General features: G+C 37.7%; 2 protein-coding genes across 2 annotated transcripts in view; one reads left to right on the top strand and one right to left on the bottom strand.

Moving 5' to 3' along the window:
• Positions 1–25,360, top strand: part of ING3 (inhibitor of growth family member 3) — a 425,405-nt gene that overhangs the window by 339,239 nt on the left and 60,806 nt on the right. The gene's annotated exons all lie outside the window — the stretch shown is intronic.
• The window catches only part of TSPAN12 (tetraspanin 12), a 50,447-nt gene that overhangs the window by 4,692 nt on the left and 20,395 nt on the right, over positions 1–25,360 (bottom strand). The window contains exons 4-6 of the mRNA XM_085299719.1: positions 11,067–11,141; positions 6,443–6,550; positions 3,081–3,224 (exon numbers count right to left, since the gene is read on the bottom strand). Of these exons, the coding sequence (XP_085155845.1) occupies positions 3,081–3,224; positions 6,443–6,550; positions 11,067–11,141 (327 nt within the window). The remainder of the gene's footprint in view (positions 1–3,080; positions 3,225–6,442; positions 6,551–11,066; positions 11,142–25,360) is intronic.

Here is a 25,360-nt window from a genome sequence, read left to right as displayed (position 1 = left end):
TTAAATAATTCCTATTCAGCAAGTCTGCAGTACCATACAAATCCAGTGGACCACTCCATGTCAATGACATCACTTCTGCATATTGAACCACAACACCAGTTACTAAAACAAAATATACTTGAAAGCAGTCTACAGGTATACACTAAGGAGGCTCAGAGAAGTCAGTTAGGAAAAATGAGATAGCAGAGCATCTGAAGCTATTTTGGTAGTAGAATGAATAGATTTATTGTTTGTTAAAAAAAATATATATATATCCAGGTGTCTTTTTTTTTGGGGGGGGGCGCATAGATTTTAAATCAAGGACAGAAAGAAAAGGACATGAGCATCTTCAGGAATTTTTAATAGCAAGAACAGTGAATTCTTCAGCTGAGCTTTCTGTAAAATGACAAACAAGGCATGTGGTCAGAATTGTGCCCCCATCAGCTCTGAAGTTGCCAGTCTAATGGAAAAAACAAGAGCGATTGATACACCTCTTGGTCTTAGAGCCATTCTACTGCAATGCATTTATGTTGTGGCTTCCATTCATTCCACTAARGCTCATCTAGCCGTTACTTTCATCTTATTTTCCTAGATTCAGGAATTGTCTGGTTTTTCTTACCTTACTCTAAATTTCTAAAGGCGATTGACTTTTTCYGCCTACTAAAAATTCAGTCCCACAACAGGAGCTCTATTTAGATCTATCGCTCATGACAAGAAAACCACTTGAGCCTCCGGCTACACGTTCTCTTCACTAGGCGAAAAACACTGCCTTTTTGACAATACTTACATTTGTGGGGGATAGGTGTGTGTGTGTGTGATGAGATTCAAGTTTACATGGTTAATCCCTCTTACATAGCATTCTGTAAAACTGTAGTTTCCAGAATCTATCCAAAGTTTTTATCACTTCTGATTATTTAAGGAAATTAGTTTACCTGTGTTTCCTTTCATATTTTGAGTACATATTTTCAGTTTGACAGATTCAGTTATTATCATCTGTATGCAACTTCAGCACTGTGACGAAACATGGACTTAATTCACTGTTAAAACTTTTGCACATGAGCCTTATCAGAACTTCTAATACCAAAGGACTCACAAAATGTTGTAGAGAGTTTGCTTGGTTTCTTTATTTATTTACTTACACTTTCAGTCTCTTGATAAACACAGCASAAGAGTAGCTCTTAAAAGTCACTCTAATCCCTTTAATGCCAGGGATTAAAAAAAATGACTTTTGACTATCCCATACATTTTCTGATCTAGAACATATCAGAATTTGGAGAAATACAGAACTCAGCTCTAGGAATTTTCAGCTCACCAGCATGAGTAAACATAAAAGATAAGAAAAGAAATCTTAGAACAATAGTTTTTGCAAACCACTTTAGATGTCAACCAGTAAACTATAATCTATATTTAAAACTGCTCTAACTCTTACAATTCTTTAAATAGTTAAAAATTTGTTCCTATAATAACAGCTTAAAATAAGTCATTAGACTTATTTCTTAAGATCAAGAAAAATATTTTTGCTAAGAAAATCCTAAAAAAGATTCTAAGAATTTGAATAAACTTAAAATATTCTAAATATTAACTATTATTCCTTGAACAGCATTTGATATTCTTGTTATTCCTATCATAATCTATTCCATTCATCTAGTATACTTATGAACAAAAACGTAATTTGAACTACACCAAACTGTTTTTTGAGGAGTGTGTGTGTGTGTTTTTTTACATGCAGGTATGCAATTTTTCCAGTTATACCATGTTGGATACATCAACCATGCAGAGTCTTCACACGTTATGTAGTTAAAACTGTCTTTTTTTCAAGACAAAACCCAAAACATTAGCTCTTGCTCAGGAATTCCCTGAACTGCAAGAGCACAAAAGCCAAGACAGCATCCTGAAAAGTTCTACAGTATGATCATTTTGGTTACTTGGACTGTTGGTCATTCTGACACTGCATGCATAATTAGAGGTCTTCAAACATCTGTCAGCATAAAAAAAAATAGTGGATTGTAAAATAATCTGCAGACAAAGGAAACTTTCAAAGTTTCAAAGTTAACTTAGACAAAGTTTTCATGACAACAGTTAAGGATTTTTAGTTTTTACTCTATGAATAATAGCAATTTGCTACAGTTATCGCCTCAGCTGCTTAGGGTTCTAATAGGTCCTCTCTTGATTTTACATTTTTTAAAAATCTTTCTAAATATTAATCATTCAAGCATAATCAGACAGAAAGAGCATTTTCACACAAAGCTTCTGTGTATTCTCACAACGGAGTAACCAAATTGCTTGCCTTCCTACATAAACCCTATTAACAAGAGGGCTCTCATCTGCCAAAGGATTTTTCAGAAGCATCTTCCTATGTAGATACCTCTAGATTCCTCATTACAATAGTRTAGCAGAATTGCTCTTACCTTGGGAAGTAAGAGATTGGACATTGTACCAAAACTAAGACACTTTTTTTGATTAGCTCAAAGTTTAACTCCAATCTACTAAATAAAAAATTACCCCATTGTTTAAGCATATCTCAGGTGATAAGTGCATTATTAAYACCTTATCTCACTTTCAGATAAGATTTTTYCCCCCTTCTTGAATACCTGAATATTAAGGACATTAGGGGCCACTTACTTGAAAGAGGTAATCAAATTCTTATCCTTTGAGATGATACCAGACTTGTGGCTTCAGTTTAGCTACATGAGAACTAGAAACAGCTCAAATTTTACYACTCTATTGCAAATATTAAATATCCTCCCTCATCTTTGATTTACTTCAGATCTTCAGAAAAACTGTGTCAGGAGATCTGAAAATCACAATTATCTTTGTCAATACATGTTCTCCTAATTTTCAATGTCCACCTTCACAGGATCTTCTGATATCTAACTGGGACCAGGGTGCACAAGTAGGAATGCCACACTTCAGAAAAGCGATCTCTGGCGGTCTTCATTAGTAAGTCGGAATCTGTCAAAAAACTCAGCGTTAACACCCCTTTCAATAAATATACTTACTCTACAAACCTTTATGGTGCACTGCAAACGTTGAGTTTGGAAAATAACTGGATCAGGAAGACTGTAAAAAGCTTTCTGGAATATCCACATTTTTCTTCTTACCTCCTGATAAAGGTCACTGAGATCCTCATGATGTGCCTGCTTCGAGCATCCTGGGAATTCTCTGACACAACAGGAGTCAGGAGGCCAATCCATCTCTGTCATTTCCAGCCAGTCTGTGAAGTACACCACCCCACAACATTTAAACTGCAAAAGAAGGATTAGGCAAGATCAGCAATAATGCCATTTCTTCATAAAAGCAGGTCAAAAACTCAATAAATTTCCATCAAAACCTCTCAAAATATTCCAGCAGGATCTAAAGCATCCAGTAGAGCTTCCATACATTCTTCTGCTATGCCTAGACATAAGAAGCAACTGAGGAAAAGTAGTAAGGAAAACAGTGATCAATGCACACATCAAAAGTCAATGACTTTGCCCTGTCTTTCGGATCTCTACTGCTCCCTTAAGTGATATTCCACAGAAATTGCCCTATCCTGTAATTCTTCTATTGTTTTTACAAGGGACTAACACATGATAATCTAATATATAAAGACAGCAATGAAAAACTACATATTTGGCTACAGAAACTGTTAAGAAAAGATTAAGATCTTATTAGTAAGGAGTATTCCTCCAAGACTACAACAGACTATTAACAAATATGATAAAGAAAAACAAATGAGAACAAGAATACAGAGATTAATCAGAACATAGAAAAAAGTGAGAAAAAAAAACAAAATGAGCAAAAGGATACAGAAATCATAAATACTGAAAAGAAAAAGGAAAGTGGAAGAAGGAGAGAGTATCACAGTAAAACAAATGCTGCAACAGAATCAATCATAAATATAGGAACACTGGTTGCAAAGCAGATGAGCCATAATTGGCTATAAAATCCACCAAGAATAACAACCTGTCGTCATTCCTGAAAAGCACACCAAGAGATTTAAAGTCAAATGACCACCCCACCACATCCTTAGCTGCAATCACATCAGAGAGAGCTGAAGCAGCTACGCCGAAATTTTTCACTGCATTGAATGGGGAGGTGATATGACTGAAAATAGGGCCTTGCTGTAGGAACAAAATAGTGCTTCCTGTCCAAATAACCACTAATATCAGCCTCAGGATTTGTAATTCATCCCCTGGTTTCTTTGACCTGTGCACTTCAGAATATTTGCCTCACCTGCCCACTTCACAGCCACAATATATTACTCCACTCCTCAGTCATAGTCCATTATAACAGTGCTCAGACACCATGTCTACACACATCATGTCTTACTTTGCCAGTCTCCTTGCAAGTCTCACTTCCTTATTTTTTTTTGATTTTTTGCCACAGGTCAAATGTATCTCCATTTTACCTGTTTTGTTTGTTTGTTTATTTGTTTTACAGAGTCCAAATTCTCCTCAAGTTCCAGCAAGAGGGTATCTAAGGAAAGCTCAAGCTGTGGCTCTTCATTGTAACTGTAAAGATAATCTCATTGAACATCCTCTTTTTCTCATTTTTTAAAAAATTGTTGTTTTCCCCCAGTTTTTCCCTCATGATTTCAATTAGTGCTTCCTATCTTCCTGTGCATATTCACAATTCTGATGTTAGACCAGCAGGAGAGYGGTCTGAGTGTGGGTGTGTGTGAGGGTTGTGAACGAGAGATTATTTCCAACCCSCTCAGATGTTAAAAATACATACCAGGCTCACAGATCCAGTATTTGAGTTATAAGCAGACAAAATAAAAATGGCACACCACCAATTAACAAGGAGTGGTAAAACAGCCTGCCCAATTAACTTCATTTTTTCCTAAAATCATTCCTCTAGTCATAGATGGAACATAAGAAATTCAACTTATAAAGGCACTCCCCCACACACTCCTTTCTCCTAGAAGGGGTAGACAGTGGCTTCTTTGGTAAAGAAATTGAAGTTTTATTATTAACATTCACATTAAAGCCAGATCTTTCTCAGGAGCAGTCTCCTAATCTTATTTATCCAGCCATTACTATGACACTACAATAATCAGGGCATAAAAGGCAGCTTTTTATTTAATCAAGCTATATATTTAAACCAAGATATAATACCAGCTCTACTCAAGGATTGATTATATTACCTCAGGTACAGAATAGACAGAGACACTCTACCTTCCAAATATGAAGAATTACTGGATTTCACACTGCACTTGAATAGCCAGAGGAGAAAAAAAATTCCAGCTCATGTAGTCCTCAATCTTTCTTTCAGGTTTTAAAATAAATACAGACTAACCAAGTGTCGCCAGGAAATGTTTAAATAAACAGGAAATCTGTGCAACAATGATAGATTTCAACATTTCAACAAGAGCAGCACAATGACAGGCATTTAAAGAGTTCTTTTCCTGCATGTGAGTTATATTTGGAGTTAATGGGTTTTACCTTGGGCAATTTCATGTTTTTGTAACATAATAATTCATTCTTTAAAAACAATTCTGATTTTCAGTAGGCTACAGGGCAAAGCTGTGAATACCCAAGCCATTTTTTTTGGTTTGTTATTTTCCCTAGTGAAAGGAAATAAAATTCCCTGACCACTTTCTGAAACCAAAGCCAAAGAGACTGTTTTGGCATCTTCTTGGAAGCTTCCTTTCCCATTCACTTCCAGGTAACACCATATGTTAGACATGACARCTCTGCTAAAGGAAACTAACAAAGCATACAGGAAAGAGAGCACAATTTAATATTAAAATAGCATACAGAGATGTTCATTTTATTTTACCTACAAATTTTTAATTCTATATACAAGATATTCTTAATATAATAATAATAAAAGATATTGGTGTCCTACCATCTCTGGCAAAGGAGAATAAAATGTTAGTAATTTAATTGATTTTTACTTATTTTTGGATTATTGGTGGCATATGCAAACAATGAGTTTTAATACCCTTTGAATATGTTTTAATTAGGCTTCATGTACTGCACCAACTTACTGCACCAAAATTACACCAACTAGATAYAGATATTCTATCTCTTTGAGTTGAACTATTAGATACTCAATAATACTAACAATTACATGCCCACTTAACTGCACTTAAATCAGTTATTTWGGTTGTTATGACTGAAGACTACATCACTTCCAGAAACTGTACATTCAGTATTTGTTTTTTGAGGTGCAAGTCTTTAGGAGACGTAGATTAAAAATAAATAAATAAAGACAGAGTGATGCACATATCAGCATTAGATAAAGCTACAGCATGTCCTAAGAATAAYAAACACAAGTTCTAAGAGAAGAGGAGACCTCTCAGAGTTGTAAAGATACAGGGAGATTTTAGAGCTCACAAAGGCCAAAGAGTTGGATATCAGATGATCTAAAAAATATCACCACTAAATAGTCTTTCATTAAAAAATAWATCTTTTCCTTAACAGATAAATACCACTTACGGAACACACGCTACTTCATGAATTAACTGTCGTCCTACCTCCCTCTGAAAGAAATTCCAAGCATGGGTAAGCCACTGGTATCTAGGTAGGCCATAATTGGTCATCCTGGCTTTTAGAGTGATCATGTCAGACCACTGCACTGGAACCTAAAACAAACAAAGAAAAAGTGATTCATACAACAGAACTCATGAGYTGATAAACAGATTGGTTGGCTTGGGGCTCTGAACCCAGAATTTTTACCTATCCAGAGACATTTACGGTGTGATGAACAAAATAACTTCACATTCAAGTAAAACAGGAAAATAAGTGCTTCTGTTCTTGAAGACATTAAAACTTCGGGAATGTTTATTAAAATAGCTGGAAAAATTTTTTTGCATCAGACCTTTTTACAGATAAATGTACACTGGGAAAGGAGCTGTTGCACTCTGGAAAGATTCAGAGATTTTTAGGTACAACTTGATTAGATCATTACCAGACTTGTTCTGGCATAAAACTTGAACCCAGCCCCATCCAGGTGAGCAGAGAYGGAATTCCTCTGCCCCAGTTTAGGAATCTGACTTGTAGTTGCCTAAGTCAAAGATAGTCATTCAAACTGCCTTTATAGTCAATCAAAAAAACCCCACCAAAACCAAAAACAAAATTAAAAAAAAAACAGGTACCTAGTATGGGGCAATTCATCTCACTTCAAGACAGATATTTTAAAACAGAGCAGATGAATCATTCCCTTGAAGTCTCATATCCACTTCTTTGTCTGAGGTTACAAACTCAGATTTAAACTTCTAACTCTTAGATGCATAAAACAGATGAATTCTGCCTTGGGAGAGCTTTTTCACTGACTTGATGGCTTTGACTGAAGTCTAGCATGCAGGTRTCCTGAATGTATCCTATCTCAGTGTCTTTTTCAAGAACAGTAACAAGACACTGTATTCAGTGAGCCTAACTCCTGTGAACTTTTTCTCTGTGTACATACACTTACGGTCTTTTCCTTTGAAAAAAGGATACTTAAAATATTTTTTCTACGTATGACTATTCTGGAACGAGGAGCTGGCTCTCTCTTTTTGTCAAGACTGTGATCCTCAATTAGTAATGTGTTAGAAACAACGCAAGCAAAGGCTATGGCATTAGGCATGCAATGCAGTTAACAGTAAAGATAAGAAACTGACTTCTGTTCCAGCAGCACAACTTTCAGTCTGCCAAATTGAAACAAGGAGTTAAGACTTTACAGTTGCCCTTGTAGGCATGCATACCATTCCTGATGAATTTTGCCTTGTACTCATTAGCTTTTAGTAGCCATGGTGAAAGAAATCACAATTGCAATATCAGCTTTCATTTGGAGGCTAGAAGAGCCAAGTTACTSTAACAGCTAGAGCTTAGCTATCCAATTCAACTTGGAACTAACAGTAACAACATTCTGTCTATGCAATAAATGTAATTTAAGTGAACAAATTATCACAATAATTCCCAAGGAGCCTGGTCCTTGTTGTGCTAGATGCTCTACAAAACACAGGAACAATCCCTGCCTGAATGACCTCTCAAACCAAAAACATTTAATAATACTTCATTCCCGCTAGATTAAGTTGTACTAAAATTTTCATCCACTGGTAAAACTTCATACATCACATTAATAACTATTGAGAAATTTAGAACACCTCTCACATAGCAGAACTTCTATTTCCTGTGCTTTAAGGTTTGAACTTGCAATTGTCCACATGAAAAATATATGTTAATAATAGAGTACTAAAAAATACTTATGAAAACAATATCACAGACTATTCCTACTTCAAACATTTACATTCGTCACTATGATAAAACAATTTGCTTTTGTACTCAATGCATTTCTCTTTACACTGTGTTGAAAGCTAGCACTTTGCTTTCTTTGGATAATATTTGATATCACTGCACTTCAGCTCATATTTGCTACACTTTTTTTTACTATCTTATTTGAGTTGAGTACAGTCCAAGGTTATGCACGTAACAGAAGGCGTCCAACTTTTTATGAAAACAATGAAAGTAGAAAAAATCAGTGCAAAAAAGTGAGAGAAGGAAATTAAAAGCATAACAAAGCAAACTAAAATCCACTGTGGAAAGGCAATTTAAATTCTGGAGCTAAGAAGAGGTATTAATATCTGTATCTTTGTCTACTACTAAAAGGTCAAGGTGTCAGACTGAGTACTTGAATTCATCTATTAAAAAACTTCTTGTCAACCTGCACATATTGTAGTGCACAATAACACATGATATTGAAATGCATTTCTTTGGCTATATGCCAACACCTTTACACAGTGCAGAGACAAAAATTAGAGATACTGGTTTTAATTTTTAGCATGTAAGTTCTGTAAAGCTGTATCTGCTGTTCAGATCTGCTTATATTAATTCATTACTCTTTTTCAAATAAGTACCCAGGTTTAACCAACGCTCAAGCAAGCTGAAAACCCTCACTGGCTTTTTGGTCCTGTGGGTGGGACAGATTAGTCACAAGGCACACTCTTCATACTGAGAGCTATCAAGAGCTGGAAGGAAAATTGTTTATACAGGGACTCTTACAGCAGACTTGTCCATACGCCAAGGAGAGCTCATGTTGGACTAGGAGAGGTGGTTATGCCACAGTGGCATTTYGACAACATCACACGCCCACGTACATTAACGCTAACAGACTCTCTGAAGCCTGCAAGGGCTTCCTGTGATTTCATGCTACACTGAAACCAATGGGACAGCAAGTCATCCCTTAGGTATTAAAGGGAGTCTTCTTAACTCTATCTGGTAGGGCAGCAGAGAGCATGCTCTTTGGAAGTAGTATCTCCACTCTTACAAACTGCCATATTTCCTATGGGTCTCAAAATACTCCAGTAAGTAGCAAACCTTAGCAGCAGGGAAGCTCAGACTAGCCCATCTCACTACCTGAGGAACACTAGTGTTATAACAAAGAAATGCAGAAGAACAAAAAGGAAATCAGATAGAAAAAGAAAATACAAAAAAGGCTTAGTACATCAGGGGATGAGGGAGAGAAAGTGTAAAAGCAGTGGAAAAAAAAGAGACAAAAACAGGAAAACAACATTCTTAATAGTTATTTTGCTGTTCTTTCCRTTTGCATGCTTGTGTTCATACTCTTGAATTCCTGCAAAGTAGAAGAAGAACTCAAGGAGCTGGAATACCTGGGTTCACTCTGACCCACTGTGTAGACAGCACAGATGGAGCTTAGTGTGTCTTACTGTGGGTGGGAAAGGTGAGTAGGGACAGCTGTGTTTTGTTCCCACTCCCCCCCCTTTTATTTTATTTTTATTTTTTTTGAGGCAAGTAGTGTCACCAAAGCCTAAATAAACAGTAAAGCTATACTGGCTTTTATCAGACTAGCTCTGGGTTTCATTAGCATAGGAGGTAACGGAAAGCTCGGAGCGGGAGGAGACTTACACTAGAATATACCTGTAACTTCAGGTTTTCTAATCGAATAGTAAAGTCTGGAGAAGGCATGTAGCAGTGCGCTGTGTGTTCTATCAAGTCACTTCCACTGACAAGACTTCTGTGGAACAGTGGATGTTAGTTGTAACTGCCATTTTTGGCAAAACCCTTGGAGAGCCGTTCCCATAGGATGAAGCATGCCTCTCGTCTGCATTGCCAATTTAAAATGCAATTTTAAGCTGACATTTAAAGTAAAGTGATAGCCTTAATTACTGTTATATTAGAATACTCTTCCAGAATCTGTATAGCACGRGAATGAGTTCTCATACAAAATGCTGCCACATTTCCTCAGATCTGCCAGAAATTCCTTTAGTCTCAGCACTGTGTAAATATAAAGAGAGTTCCCTCCCATCTTATTTCAATGTAATTGCTACACATTGGCTGCTGTTTAAAAAAGCAGCCAATCGGGCATATTTTGGCAACTCAAGAGAAAATATTTGTCCCTCTATTCATAAATATGTGCCAAACTGAATACAAAACATAATGATACACCATCCAGAAAAATAATGTGTCACTTAAAAGAAAATGGATCAGTGTTTGAAATTAAAGATGGCTACAAGTCTTCAGCTTGAAAATTAAAGGTTGGACCAGTTATAAAAGTTAGATAGAGATAAAACCTTTTCACAAGTTTGCAGAAAAGTATTTTATAACTAAGGCATGTTTTGCATAAAACCAACATTTATAGTTTGTGGAGACAGCGTGAAGATTTCGGCAGCTAGTAGGTCATTTATTAAGAGAACACACTGTCTGTTTACAAAAGAATAAAGTGAGTTATAGCTCTAAAACATGAAAAATTTTTCAGAACAAAATCCTTTCACCTTCTCAGATCTCTCTCAAAACACAGATCTTAAACCTTTATTTCTTTCTTTATCAAATTTCCACTGACTTCAGTAAAAATCTGCCTAAGTAAGAATTAACTAAATACAAAATCCTTAAGTAAATAAGGGTCTGCAGGATGTGGCTCTCAAATATAAAGAGGATGGGGAGAAATCCAGACAGGACCTTTCAAGATCAACTTGCTTTCCCAGAAAAATTCTCTGTTTAAAAAAAAAAAAAAAAAAAAAAAAAAAAAAAAAAGACAATCACACGAAGTCAGACTGTCAGAATAAAAGACAAAGACAAACACTACAGCAATTAGAAAACAGCTAGCTAATGGAAATCATTGTTTTCTTCTTTAAAAAAATGCAGCCTCCTTTTCTGACTCACCGTTATTTCCTGCTCATAGGTCCAAACACCACAGGCCAGTTCAACACAGAATATTACAAGCAAGCTTCCAAAGTACTGCAGGAAACAGAACGGCCTTAGTTATTTTTGATATTCAAGTTAATTTTGAAATAATAAAGCAGACAAAAAAATATTAAAGGACATCTCAAAAGCTATTAACATAATATTAATACTTCAAAACATAGCTGAAGATATGGAATCTGAAATACACTTCTGCAATCAAATATTAAAGATTCATGAAGTAAACTTTCCAAAAGCTTAAACTCTGTGACACAGAACATTGTGACATTCCTTACTGAATTAACATGAAGCACACAAAATATTGCCATGGGAATACAAATTAAATTTCTTGTTTACTAACAGAATAGGGTTATATAACACATTATACTAAAACAGTCCTAAAGAGGACAATAAATTTCTCATATATATGTGAAAAAAAGAAATCTGTTTTCCATTTCTACTCATTTAAGTAACATAAACACAGGTTATGTTAATGGACAGATGGGGGAAGGAAAAAAAGAAAAGACGACAAGATGGAAAAAAAACTCATGGTCCTTGAAAGCTATGTTCTTATCAAAGTGATTTAAGTAGTTGAGGTCAGGCATAAATGTACTAACACTTACTGAGATAGACTGAAATAACTTTGTCTATATCAAGATCTAACCTTTGAATTGTTTAAAAACAGAAAACACTGGTATAAATGAAAAAGCTGTACAGGTGTCAGTAGTGAACATTCAGAAAAGCCAAATGCTGCGATTAGGAAGAGCAGAACTAACTTCTATGTAACATCAATAAATCATTTTTGAATTGCGAGGCAAAGCAGCATGGAAATTAAGACTGCTTTAACTGTTGTCCTCTATTAGGAGTCACTTACTGAGCTTATATTTAAAGCAAAAGCACAATTCCACTCATTCTTGACTCCAAACATTTCTTCCATATCAATGGTTAGAGCTCATCTTTTTTCTCAGTGCACAAGACTTAGTTACAGTCTTCATAGATTTTAATTTTATTTGGAATCCAAAAGTAATGAACCTATGATTTTAAGTTTCTCCTGGAAGCTAAGTATTTCTAATATTTCTTACTTCTTGTTTTACTAGGTTTCTTCCTCTCTTCTATTCTTTGGCCTAAAGCAGAGATAAAGCCTTTAGGACAGAGTGCTCTTGAAGTCTGTGACTGCCCAATGTTAGCTTCTCTATCAGCTTATTTTGAGAGAGATACTGAGCAAGAATACTTGCTCAAGAAACACTATCACAATATAAAATGTAGGAGAATAAATATCTATTCTCCTTAGGAAAATACATTCCAAAAAGCTGCTGATTTAGTCATTTCATTCTGGAAAGTATTTATAACAGGTATAAAAAATAGAAACATGTGGGGAGAGTTACTGAAATATTTTTTGCTATTGAAAGGACAATAAGCAGTAATAGCTAAAACAGAGCATATAAAACCATAAGTATCAGGATTTAAGGCTCACCTATATGGCATATTCTTCATTCAACCAGTCTGGAACTGTGTAATTCACAGCAACCTTTGCAGCTACTGAACAGTGTCTTGTATTCATTACTGCTTGCTGATCAAATCCGACTCCCTGAACTATGCTTGTAGATGCAAACAGTCAAATTAAAAATAAGTATGTAAAGTACCCATGTGAATTTTCAAGAGAAACTGGTATTTGTTTCCTCTCCCACTGAAGACATATTTTACAAAGAGAGTGTTGAAAAAAAGAGAGATCCTCTTTTAGCAGTCTCCATCATATCACACTGCATTTTCAGTCATTAAAGCTGAATAAAACATCTCATAGCCTTACAAATCAACACTATAAGCTCAGGCAGAGCTCCAATACAGGTCTTCAACTCCAACATGCTTGTCCTCCAAAGGTCCAAAAAAAGGAGAAAATTTGAGTCATACTTTGTAAAAAATAATGATGTGTTTTTTTCTAAAAAGTAAACTCACAAGCTCTAGATAACATACCCACTATTACTGTGGTGCCCCCAATTTATTCAAATAATTAAAAAAAAGTGCAAAAAAGGAAACCCACACAGAAATCTACTTCACAAAGTGTTCTCTTATACAGAAGGAAAGAGCATCACTTGCTTTAGTCCTTTTAATTGGTATGAAAAAGTGTTTAAGAATATTATGGGTAATATTGACATTTTTGAGAGTAAGAGCAACTAGATGTTTACATGAAAAGTGAATTTCAGTTCTCAGTTGTCAAAATAAATTTCAGGCCTTTTCTACTCTGATAGAATAACAACTCTGGGACTATTTGCTATCCCCAAAACTTATGTGAAACACACTAGCCATAATGAAAATGATATATGTTGGGGTGTACATATGATATACTCTAGAAAGCTCTTATTTTACAGTTCCTTTTAACACTTCGCTGGTTCATAAACCTTTACATTCGATACTTCCTCTTTCTGGCAGCATATAGTTAAGAAAGTTTCTAGTTGTGGCTGCAGACAGAAGAGCCAAACACGTGATTTTCTCCAGTGCTGAATACAGTTTGAGATGAATACTGTTTAGACAGATTCACTCATAACTCATTTCTGGGCTTGCCAGGAATTGAACAGTTCTGACTCTAGCTACTTCTGGATGCAGCAGAGCACTGCAAAATAAAGGCTTCTAACTGTCTTGGAAAAAGCAGATCTTCTGCTAGTAAGGCAAAAGTTAATAAAAATAAAAAAAAGACACAAGGAATTTACATACGAAATTATACTCTAGGAATTGAGCAACTGCAGTCACACAAAACTCTCCCATAGGTGAGCTTCAGCTTCCTTCTGCTATTGAAGGGGATTTTTTAAACTCTCTCTAATGGATTCCAAAACATGTAATTTTTACGGAATGTGTGTGAAAACCCCTCTGAAGTCATTATTTAAATTATTATCCCTAATTTCAATCTTCAAAGTACAGAAATTATTATTGGCTTCAATGGCAATTTTGGTCCCCACATAAATTCCCAAAAGAGTCTGAATGCTAAATGCATCTTCCTGTAATTGCAAACATCTACTTCTTGCTAGTTACAATGATATTAAATAAGGTTTAATATTTCTTCATTCTTCTTATAGGTTCAGTGGCTGCATTCTGAAAAGCAGACTAACTGAATACCATTGTGCTTTATCCTCAAAACAGAATCACCAGGTCACTGATGTTACCCTTTCCCTCACAGCACTCATGGCCATCACCAAGGTATCTTCTACGTTTTTTTTTGGGGGGGGGGGGGGGGGGGGGGGGGGTGCTGGGCAGAGAAGAGGGAAGGCAAAGAAGGTAGTGAAGGTTTTTGCAAAGATACCTACAAGTTATTATAAAACAAAAAAATCTACAAACGATGTAAATTTCCTCATGATCATTCCCTCAGCTAGAAACCTTTTATATAGCTAATCCTACAGATTTTTAACATTTTTCTTTTTTACACAGTCAGTAATCACTATTATTCTCTCCCTGTTGAGACTGTGCAGTCACTAAAAAATGTAAATGGCTCCTTCACCCTGTTACAAAACTGGCTGAGTCGGTTTCAAGGAAGGATCTCCATGAGCAAAGTTGCAAAAAACCTAAGATACAGCTTTCTTAAGAGAGGCTGAATGGTTAAAATACTCTTTAGAGAGTAATGAATCAAGCTAAAAATTTTTTCAATTAAAAAAAAAAAAAAACACTATGTATAGCAGACACTTTCTGCTCCTCTCTCAGCCATGAACGTGCAAATGGCCAAGATCCTGGACTTCAGCCTCTGTGAAATGACTGATGTCAATAAGCAGGACTAATTCTTGTAATTGTAGGAGTAAATCTCCTACACTGAAGGAAGGAATGAAATAGCAGCTATGGAAAGCAGTTACCTTCCATCAGGAACACCTATTATAATACTTGGAACCTCACACAGATCCTTTCTGCAGTAACAGATGAGTACATGTACTCAGCTCCTTCCCCACAATATAGAGGTGTAATACTAATGGCCTGCAGAAGCTTGAAGAATTGTGTTTTTCCAGCACATCAGCCCTGAGATGGAGATGAAGGAACTAAAGACTCAAGAATTCAGAAGAGTCTTATTCCACTTCCTTTTAAGAGCAAGTGAATAAACAGAAAAGCACTGGAAACAGAAACAAAAGTCCTCACTGAGAAAACCATCCTCAAAGAGATGGGGAAAGACARGAGGATATGAAGGGCCAAGGAAAAGCATTAGGTCTGTTCTTGAGTAATTACTAGTACCTGTTCTGCTGGAGTACTATTCATGTAGTACAGGTGTAAAAGTGACCATACCCTGCACCCTCATTTCCTGATCTAAAACTTCTGATGAAGAAAACACACACACGCATGGAWAACCACTACAATGAATTCCCACAGTCAGTGTAGAGTCCGTAAGAGATTATGCAGTCAGAGTATGTAGAGATGTGGTGAGAAAGGCTAAGGCCCAGTTGGAATTGAGTCTGGCAAGGGATGTCAAGGACAACAGGAAGGGCTTCTTCAAATACAGCAGCATCAAGAAGAGGACTAGGGAAAACGTGGCCCCGCTACTGAATGGGGTGGGGGCCCTGGTGACAAAGGATACAGAGAAGGCAGAATTACTGAATGCCTTCTTTGCTTCAGTCTTCACTGCTAAGGGCAGCCCCCAGGAATCCTGCAGCCTGGACGTACAGGRGAAAGTCTGGAGAAGGGAAGAGTCTCCTTTGGTTGAGGAGGATAGGATTAGAGACCTGAGCAAGCTTGACGTTCACAAATCCATGGACCCAGATGGGATGCACCCATGGGTCCTGAGGGAGCTGGCGGATGTTGTTGTCAGGCCACTCTCCATCATCTTTGAAAGGTCCTGGAGAACTGGAGAGGTGCCTGAGGACTGGAAGAAAACCAGTGTCACTCCAGTCTTCAAAAAAGGCAAGGAGGACGACCCAGGCAACTCCAGGCCAGTCAGCCTCACCTCCATCCCTGGGAAGGTGATGGATCAGCTCATTCTGGATGTCATCTCCAGACATATGGAAGAAAAGAAGGTGATCAGGAGTAGCCAGCATGGATTCACCAAGGGGATATCCTGCTTAACCAATCTGATAACCTTCTATGATGGAATGATTGGCTGGGTAGATGAGGGCAGAGCAGTGGACGTTCTGTACCTTGACAAGACTTTTGACGCTGTCTCCCATAACATCCTCCTAGGCAAGCTCAGGAAAGTGTAGGTTAGACAACTGGACAGTAAGGTGGATCGAGAACTGGGTGAAAGGCAGAGCTCAGAGGGTCGTCATCAGTGGTGTGGAGTCCAGTTGGAGGCCTGTGGCTAGTGGMGTCCCCCAGGGCTYGGTACTGGGTCCCATCCTGTTCAAYTTTTTCATCAATGACCTGGATGAGGGGACAGAGTGCCTCCTCAGCAAGTTCGCTGATGACAGCAAGCTGGGAGGAGTGGCTGATACACCAGAGGGCTGTGCTGCCATTCAGAGAGACCTGAACAGGCTGGAGAGTTGGGCAGAGAGGAACCTCMTGAGGTTCAACAAGGGCAAGTGAAGAGTGCTGCACCTAGGGAAAAATAACTCTAGGCACCAGTACAAGCTGGGCACTGACTTGCTGGAGAGCASCTCTGCAGAGAAGGAGCTGGGAGTGCTGGTGGATGACAAGTTGACTATAAGCCAGCAATGTGCCCTTGTGGCCAAGAAAGCCAATGGTCTCATGGGGTGCATTAGGAAGAGTGTTGTCAGCAGGTGGAGGGAGGTGATCCTGCCCCTCTACTCAGCCCTGGTGAGGCCTCATCTCGAGTCCTGTGTCCAGTTCTGGGCCCCCCAGGACAAAAGAGGCATGGAGCTACTAGAGAGAGAGTCCAGCATAGGGCTACAAAGATGATCAGAGGGCTGGAACATCTGCCCTATGAGGAACAGCTGCGAGAGCTGGGCCTCTTCAGCCTGGGGAAGAGAAGACTGAGGGGGGATCTTAGCATCTATAAGTACCTGAAGAAAGCGTGTCAAGGGGACGGGGACAAACTCTTTTCAGTTGTCCTGTGTGACAGGACAAGAGGCAATGGGCAGAAATTGAAGCACAGGAAGTTCTGCCTGAACGTGAGCGGGAATTTCCTCACTGTGAGAGTGACAGAGCACTGGAACAGGTTGCCCAGAGAGGCTGTGGAGTCTCCTTCCATGGAGATCTTCAAGGCCTGCCTGGATGCAACCCTGTCTAACATGCTCTAGGTGACCCTGCTTGAGCAGGGAGGTTGGACTAGATGATCTCCAGAGGTCCTTTCCAACCTTACTGATTCTATGATATTCAGCTACCACAAGTTAAATAGCCTTCAGAAAGGTCTTCCTCTTGCAAAACTCAGAATCAGACAGCCATAAGCCAACCACTATAAGGCACTTACATACAGTAAGACTGAAAGAGATAGTAGAAAATATGAAATGGAAATCCAATGAAATTTAGCCACAGAGGTGAAAATATAACCCTCAAGTAAATAATAAAGGGCAGAAATAGAAACAAACAAACAAAAACATAGACTAGCATTTTAGTTACAAGCTGTGTGCTAATTCAGATGGCTATTTGCACAATGGCTATCAGAACCTGACAAATCACTATAAAGATGTATGATAGTTGAAAATATGTATAAAAGAATCATCAGAATAAGTCAAAATTGTTGTTAGAAAGATCTGTCTTGACTGTCTAAATAGGACCAACAGTTTTAGTCTGAATGAAATGTCTACACTTATTAGTTAACGGGGTACTCTCAGCATTCTGTATGTAACTAAGTACCCATTAAAAAGACTCCTATGTGCCCAAAATATCTCCCTATCTTTCCATTTAAGGCTAAAAAATAAACCGCAAAATAAGTCTTTTCTTAGTTGTGGCAGGTTTTTGGTATTCTATTTATTCTACCAAACTAAATGAACRACCAGTACCACAGAATACATTATTGGAACATACTTCTTTCCTGCTCATTACAATCATTTAGAAACAAGCACAAAAATTAGCACAAAATCACAGTCATCAAATCACAGATATTTTGCATTAGCTTAAAAAGCGTTTGTTCCAATAATTCCCATTCTGCTCAGAGAGTAATGCTGAATGAGATACACGAAGCACCCCTTAACATAAAATCTCTCTCTCTCTCTCATGGTTTTCTACCCTGCAGAGTACAGGATTTTTTTTTTATTGCAATTGTGTGTAACCACAGGGCAGGACATAAAGCATGAGGCAAGATGTAATACAAGACTCTCACTACAGTTCTACATATTCTTCTGTTTGTCTTGAACACACCACATGATGCCTCTAAGAAATCACTTAATATTATGATTTATCTAAGCTTTTCAGGCAGCAGGTGAAAAGAATTGGTGAAAAAAAACCTTCTATTGCCATCACTAACACAGCAGACAGGACTATGGAAAACATAGGACTTCAGAAAACACAGCACATTGACTGTGTTTTTATAAAAAATTCCCTCCTTTCCCCACACCCCAGTTCCCACTTAAATCTCCTTACTCCAAAGTATTTCCAAGAACACAGAATAATTCAAAGATTTTATAACAGCAGGAACGTCAGCTTCTAACTTGAATTAGCAACGGAAAATACAGCTAGAATTGAGGTACACTACAGTAGTCTCCTTCAGTGCAACAGTCAAGACAATGTAAATTCTCTAACACCCTATATTCAGCCAATGATGACTCCACTGGCACAGATACAAAAGCCACACGACTGTCCTCTGTGGATGTCCTTCCCAACTGTAGCATAGGTAGTATGCCAGAAATGAAGCTAAGAGCAGGAGCAGCTGCCCAATGGAAATCTGATGACTCAGGGTTCTTAAGGACTAAAATGACTATCAGTCTCTAGCACCAAGCAGCCCAGGCAGGCAACAGCAGCTATACTACAAAGCTATGCATACCCAGGTATTCTGAATCCATACCACATCATTCTTCATTCTACCACAACTGGATTCAGGATTTTCTTTTTTTTTTTTCTTCCAGTGACTTAGGGAACGTCTCATCAGCATCAACTATTTTAACCTGTAAAATGGGTGAGCTATTAGCACAAGTGTAAGGAGAATCAAAGACCTGATTACATCCAAAGCCAYGCTTACTAAGGTCACACCAATAGCAAACTGAGATCTTTCTGTTTGCAGATAGGCACTGTGTTTCAGAAGCAAGAATATAGTCAACTCATGAAAATGCAAAGTAGGTTTTGTGGCAACCTAAATTTCATCAGAATTGGAAAGGCACAGATGGGACTTAATTCCTCTTCTCCTCCCTCAAACCTCACTTTCAGTTTGCACATTACATTATGTTCCTTTCACAGGGATTAGGGCTCTACTCCATTTTCTGACAACTTTCTAACTACTGCCATCCTAGAAAAACTGAAGACTTCATAGTCTACTAAATTCGTCTCTAGAGGACTAATATATTTCATCACAGAATATTATCAAAATATTGGGAGGTTCTTAAGTCCATTTATAGGTACTGAGAGAGCAAGAGAGCATTCCAGATATGAAAGCAAATGGCAGCTAGACATAGGCTAACACTTAGAGTCAGAGGTTACAACATGCTGAACAAAATTCAGAGTATGTGCAAGCTGCTTTGAGAACCAGGTCCAGAAAATCCCTTCATTTTTGAAAAAAAAATATGCCTTTATTTGAAGAATTCATTTACTTATTAATGAATCACTGTTCATATGCTCTGTATTTCATTTAATAAAAATCTTTTTTTCCAAGCTTTATCCTTCTCCTGCCAAGTGTTTTTCTTTTCATTTAGAAGATACACAATTTTTCTTTTTGTTTTCCCCAGACTCAAGAAAAAACACAGCCCTCATGTCAGACCAAACAAAAAGTATCTGATCAGCAAGTCCAGCCTCCTCAGACTTCCTTTCTGAGGCTCACATCACCTTTTGGGCAATGTGGCCCATGTGGAAAGAGAGGTAAAGAAAGATCTGAGAGAGAATGGCATGAGTGAAGGAGATTCCAAGGGTAAGCAGCTGCAGAATGAAACCTTACGGGAAACTCGAAAAGACCAGAGTATATGGTATGTGAAACAGATGCCAAAAGATTTTRAGAGAGTTATGCAGAGCATTTCCCAATGGCTAACAGCCTGAGAGTGTCAGCTTGGGTCTTTTGAGATACAAGYCATCGACACATCTGTCTGCACCCTAAGAAATGTCAGATGACCACCAGAATGCTTGATTACCAATGGGAATCAGATTCTTTCCATGAAAAAGCTAACAAAAAGTCCATCCTCACCCACTAAGTTACATGCTCTGGTTCCCTTCACTTTTGTTATAGTTTAAAACTAATGAGGTTATTTTAACGATTCATCTAGTTACACTTTTTAAAAATGCAGCAAATACTCACTAAATGGAGTCAGCCTAGCAGCATGGAAAACTGAAATCCTCTGTTTACCCACTACCACGGTGCTGACTTTCCATTTATCCTGTACCCCCCACACACCTTTTCTCCTTCCCCAGCTCCCGCAGCCTTGCTTTGAAGGGATTAACAGTTCATTTGTCACTCTGATTTAAAATTTGGTTTACCTGCTTGACAACACAGAATTTTGAGAGAGATGCAGTCACAAGTCAGCAAGGAAACAGCCTGAAACCACAACATTAGCACTGAATGCCATCCAGYTCTTCAAAATAAATACATTTCACAGCAAAACAACCAAATGTCTACTATTCTAGATTTCAATTTCCCAGTTCAACAAATTTTTAATTAATCTGTAGAAAGCATCTTAAACCCTGTGACCTTCACAAAAGACTCTAAGTTTTATATAAACAATTATCACACTTTTAGAAATCTTTCAAACCAATTTTCTGAATCAAAAAAAATGTTTTTTGCATTGAAATAAGCATTTAGATTTAAGGCATGTGCCCAAGTTCTTTTGACTCACCTCTTTACTATTTGAAAGCTTTTTTAGAAAACAAACATAAAAATTTTACAAATAGTAAGAAGTTCGTTCATAACCTGCATTGTTCTGAAATATTAATGATCTGTTTAAAATTTTTACTTTAACACCTAATCTTTGCTTACATAAGGAAACAGGTATTATTTTGGAAATAAGCAAATGCACCCTTCAGACAATTATTAGGATTTATTTGCCCAAGGCTCAACTACTGCAAGTCAATGAACTCCAAGGAATAAGGGTCGCTGCAAGGTCAGGGTAAACTGCTGAATGGGACATAAGTAAAGATACACATTAGACAATAATTTCTTCAGGGCTTGGAATATTCCCTTCTCCCTTCTTTTCCTCGTATTTCATAGGATTTATATTGAAAYCAAAAACTTCCCATTCTGCACAGATTTTCAAAACACAGCTCCCTTCATCTCTCCATGCCCTTTTTTTTTTCTAGCAAGGAACTTAAACACTATAAAAATGCCTCTTTGGTCAAGAAAATCGTTTTTTCCTTGTAGAATTCACTGTTGATATACACAAAACCTCTGCATAARCATGCCCCAAAACACTTCAGATATTCACCATTCTGAGTCAAAAAGTACTCTTCTCAGGTAAAAAGAACACATGCTGCAGCCCRTATGCATCCAGCAGCAAGTGTCTCTATTAAACTAGTGAAAAGGGCAATATTAGACAAGAAAAACAGATAAATTTACCTGATATGACATCCACTCCATATTCAGTCTGTGGCAACAAGAATGGAGCTAAACCACGACTCAAGGCATGCCTCACTGGTGAGGCTGGACTGCATTTCAGACAAGACACAGAGGTCTGACTGGGCTTTGTGGTTCTGTTTAATCATTCACTCCTTCCTTCCTGTGACTCTCCTGTTCCTTATTCCTTTTAGTGGAGAAAGAAGAAACTGGGTCAACAGGCAACTGAAGAAGAGAAGCTGGCAAGGAAGGAGGGAAAAAAGCACTACAGTAGCAAAGCCACGTATCATCTCAGCAATTCCCCATCTCTTCTTCTCAGTCAAGGATACTTTCCTTATTCTTACTCTGATATCACTCCCAGCTTTCTGTTCTCACTACTCCAAGAACCTTGTACAACTCATGCCAGTCCCTGCCCTTTCTGTATATCCCTAGTACCCATTTCCAACATTCCACTTCACCAGCCTTTCTGTTATCACCTGCCCTCCCCATCCATCAGTGAACATCACTYCAGAACCCTTTTCAGCCCTGGTAACATTTCAGCTGTTTCTCCAGCCCTGAGCATCAATGACATTCAAGGACTTGGAGAGAAGAAACAGTATAAACAGCATAAACAGCATAACAAGCAGGAATAAGGAAAAACAGGAACAAAGATGACAAAAGCAGTAAGACTTTTTCCAATAGTTTCAAATCATGAGACCAGGCAGAGACACTTCATAAAACCAAAAGTCAAGAAATATATCCCAAAGCCCAGCCAAAGTATCTGCCCTTATCAGGTGAGCCTAAAAGTATAGTTTATGGAGAAAAAGTTGTCACAAATTCAGCAATACRCTTCATGCAGAAAACATATTGGAACTGTAGAATGGCTACTTTCCACAGATGTTTTCCTTTCACTTAGCACTACACTTKTTTCCAAAACGATGAGCAAGTGGCTCTTTACTCTTGCAAAAATGCACAGAAAAGCCTGTTCTGATGGACAGCACCATAATCGCACAGTCAGACCTTGCTGTCATAAATCAAAGCTGTTTTCCCAAATAGCCTTCTAGTTGTTGGACAGTTCTTTTTACTCTGAGTGGTTGGTGACCACACATAATAATAATACTCCGCTGGCTCTGCCCTTATATTAAATGAGCATGTGTACAAAGCAGCTGTTAGGTGCAGGGGTGAAGGAAGCAGATCATCACTGTGAACACGACAAACACATTTGGAGGGAAGCCAAGCACTTACAGCAAGACCCAAACACTCCCACCAGCTCAATTCCTGTCTTGCTCCCCCCAACCCCACCACACACAAACACATACACACATTTTTCCCTSCACACTGTTAAAATATGCAGCTGCCCATTTGCTGTTCATTCAATAGACAGTACTCTTCATCTCTAAATGCCTCCCGGGAAGATATTAAACTACCCAACTAGTACTTCTTATCTGTAAGCTCCTTCTCCCAGCAAAGAAAATTATGTACAGTTCCAGATTATTGCCTTTGAAGAAATTTTATAAATACATTCACAATGATATACATTTATGTTGGAGAAGGTAAGGTCAAAAAAATAYAGCTCATCAGGCAGATTTAGAGGTTAGCATTGAACCCTAGTACTGGTGTAGTCTATTCCACTATATTGATTGGGGAGTTCTGTAGAATGTACCATCTCCTGAAAATCCAAGCTTTATTCTATAGTAAGATTTTGCAAAATTGATTAGTATCACCAATACAGTACTCAAAATCCAAAAAGTTATTTGAACTAGAAATACGTATCTGAACAGGTAAGAAGTTTACTTTCTATCCTATGTCAATGCAAAAGCATGTCTGACAACCATTAGCACAAATATCTCCTCAAACAGTTCACTTTTAGAGCAAAGGTTAGAAATGTGGAAGACATTAAAAAAGCTTTAGTTGTATTTATTGTCTGTAGAAAGTTGTACATATCTGAAACTACTGGAGAATAAAAAAATTCGCAAACTTTAAATGTACTTCCTCCTACAATTGGAACCTCACACAAACAGCACTTAAAAATGCAAGATAAATCCCTCCCAGGATGACTTGGATGGGGACAAACTCTTTTCAGTTGTCCTGTGTGACAGGACAAGAGGCAATGGGCAGAAATTGAAGCACAGGAAGTTCTGCCTGAACGTGAGSGGGAATTTCTTCCCTGTGAGAGYGACRGAGCACTGGAACAGGTTGCCCAGAGAGGCTGTGGAGTCTCCTTCTCTGGAGATCTTCAAGGCCTGCCTGGATGCAACCCTGTCTRACATGCTCTAGGTGACCCTGYTTGAGCAGGGAGGTTGGACTAGATGATCTCCAGAGGTCCCTTCCAACCTTACTGATTCTATGATTCTATGACTTATTAGCAGTTACAACTGATGCACTGTAGCAAACAATTTAATCGTTCATAACACCTACACATCCACATGGATTTAAATGGCTGCACGAGTACAGAAGAATTCATCCCAGAATGTTAATGTGAATCAGTAGTTCAGAATCATTATTGGAATGGATTTTACAGAAATCACTTTCAACAACAGTRTATCTACTTGAGTGAAAAACTCATATGAAACAGTCACATTCTTGTGGTATTTGTCATATGTCTCCAGCTTATGTATCTTACTGAAATGTGAAAATTTTCATTTTTCCCTCTCTTTATGACATATTTGTCTGCTTTTCTACAAAAGATCAGTTTAACTTAGTAGTGGTTAATCTGCTTATGTTTCAACTCAATCATTAGACAACTTGGTCTGTCAGGTTCCTATTTATAATCAGGTTCTTTGCTCACACCAACAGGGTCTAACAACGTTTAGTTCCAGACAATACTTATTTCTCCGCCAACTTTGTGATATAAAAATCACTAAAAAGATCTGCCCTACTGACTATCAAGTATTTCTTACAGTTTTTCCCTTTGTGAAAACTTATCTAGACAAATTTGAGTCCTGTGCTATGTGAATGCTACAATTATGGAAAACTCATAGTTATAAATGCTCAAATTTGTAATGAAAACTCCAGCCAGGAAATTTTTTTCCACTAGGAGTTTCATGAACCTCTTTGTCAAGCAATAGAGAGTTTATTCTCTTAATGAAATAAGAACTTCAAGAAATTCTCACACTCTTAAGGTTACTATTGAAAAGAATACATGCATATACTTATTTTTTTTTTTAGTTAGGCTATGTACACAACAGATTTTAACAAGAATCCAAAATGTCTTAGAAGATACGGAGAGAAGGAATGTTAATTTTAAAAAAAATAAATAAATAATCTTGCTTGAAAAACCTGTAACAAACACCACAGAACCTGGTATTTCACTTCTCGTCCTTGAACTGTTTATACCTTTCATGCCAGCCCTTTGGAGGAKTCCAGATCTTCCAGTTTAAGCTAGCATCACTGTCTACTTCTCTAAACAAACATGACCAGGAACTYGTCTCATTCTTAGGCCTCTATCACACGAGCAACTCAGATTTTCTCCTCCCCCATCCCAAATGCTATAYGCACAACTTTCCAACATCTCTTTTGCTTTAGCAGCCTTCCCCAAATCTATAATACAACAGCTCCTTAATAAATTGCAACTGCATTCCATGGTTATGAGGATGAGAACAAAATTGCCCTCATGTGCTGAGCTGAGCAGAACATTTAATGAACTTGAACTAGCTAGTAGTAGCAATAACTAGTAGCTACCCAGTTAACACACTGGTGACAAAAGGATTCAAACTGAAAAGCATTCCCAGTTTTGTAAGCTATTCCTATTTGT

Source organism: Rhea americana, unplaced genomic scaffold, assembly GCF_003343005.1.
Source record: "Rhea americana isolate MKP2758 unplaced genomic scaffold, rheAme1 scaffold_152, whole genome shotgun sequence".
Classification (NCBI taxonomy): domain Eukaryota; kingdom Metazoa; phylum Chordata; class Aves; order Rheiformes; family Rheidae; genus Rhea; species Rhea americana.
The sequence above is the reverse complement of the archived record's forward strand: the minus strand, read 5'-3'. Positions and strand labels throughout refer to the sequence as shown.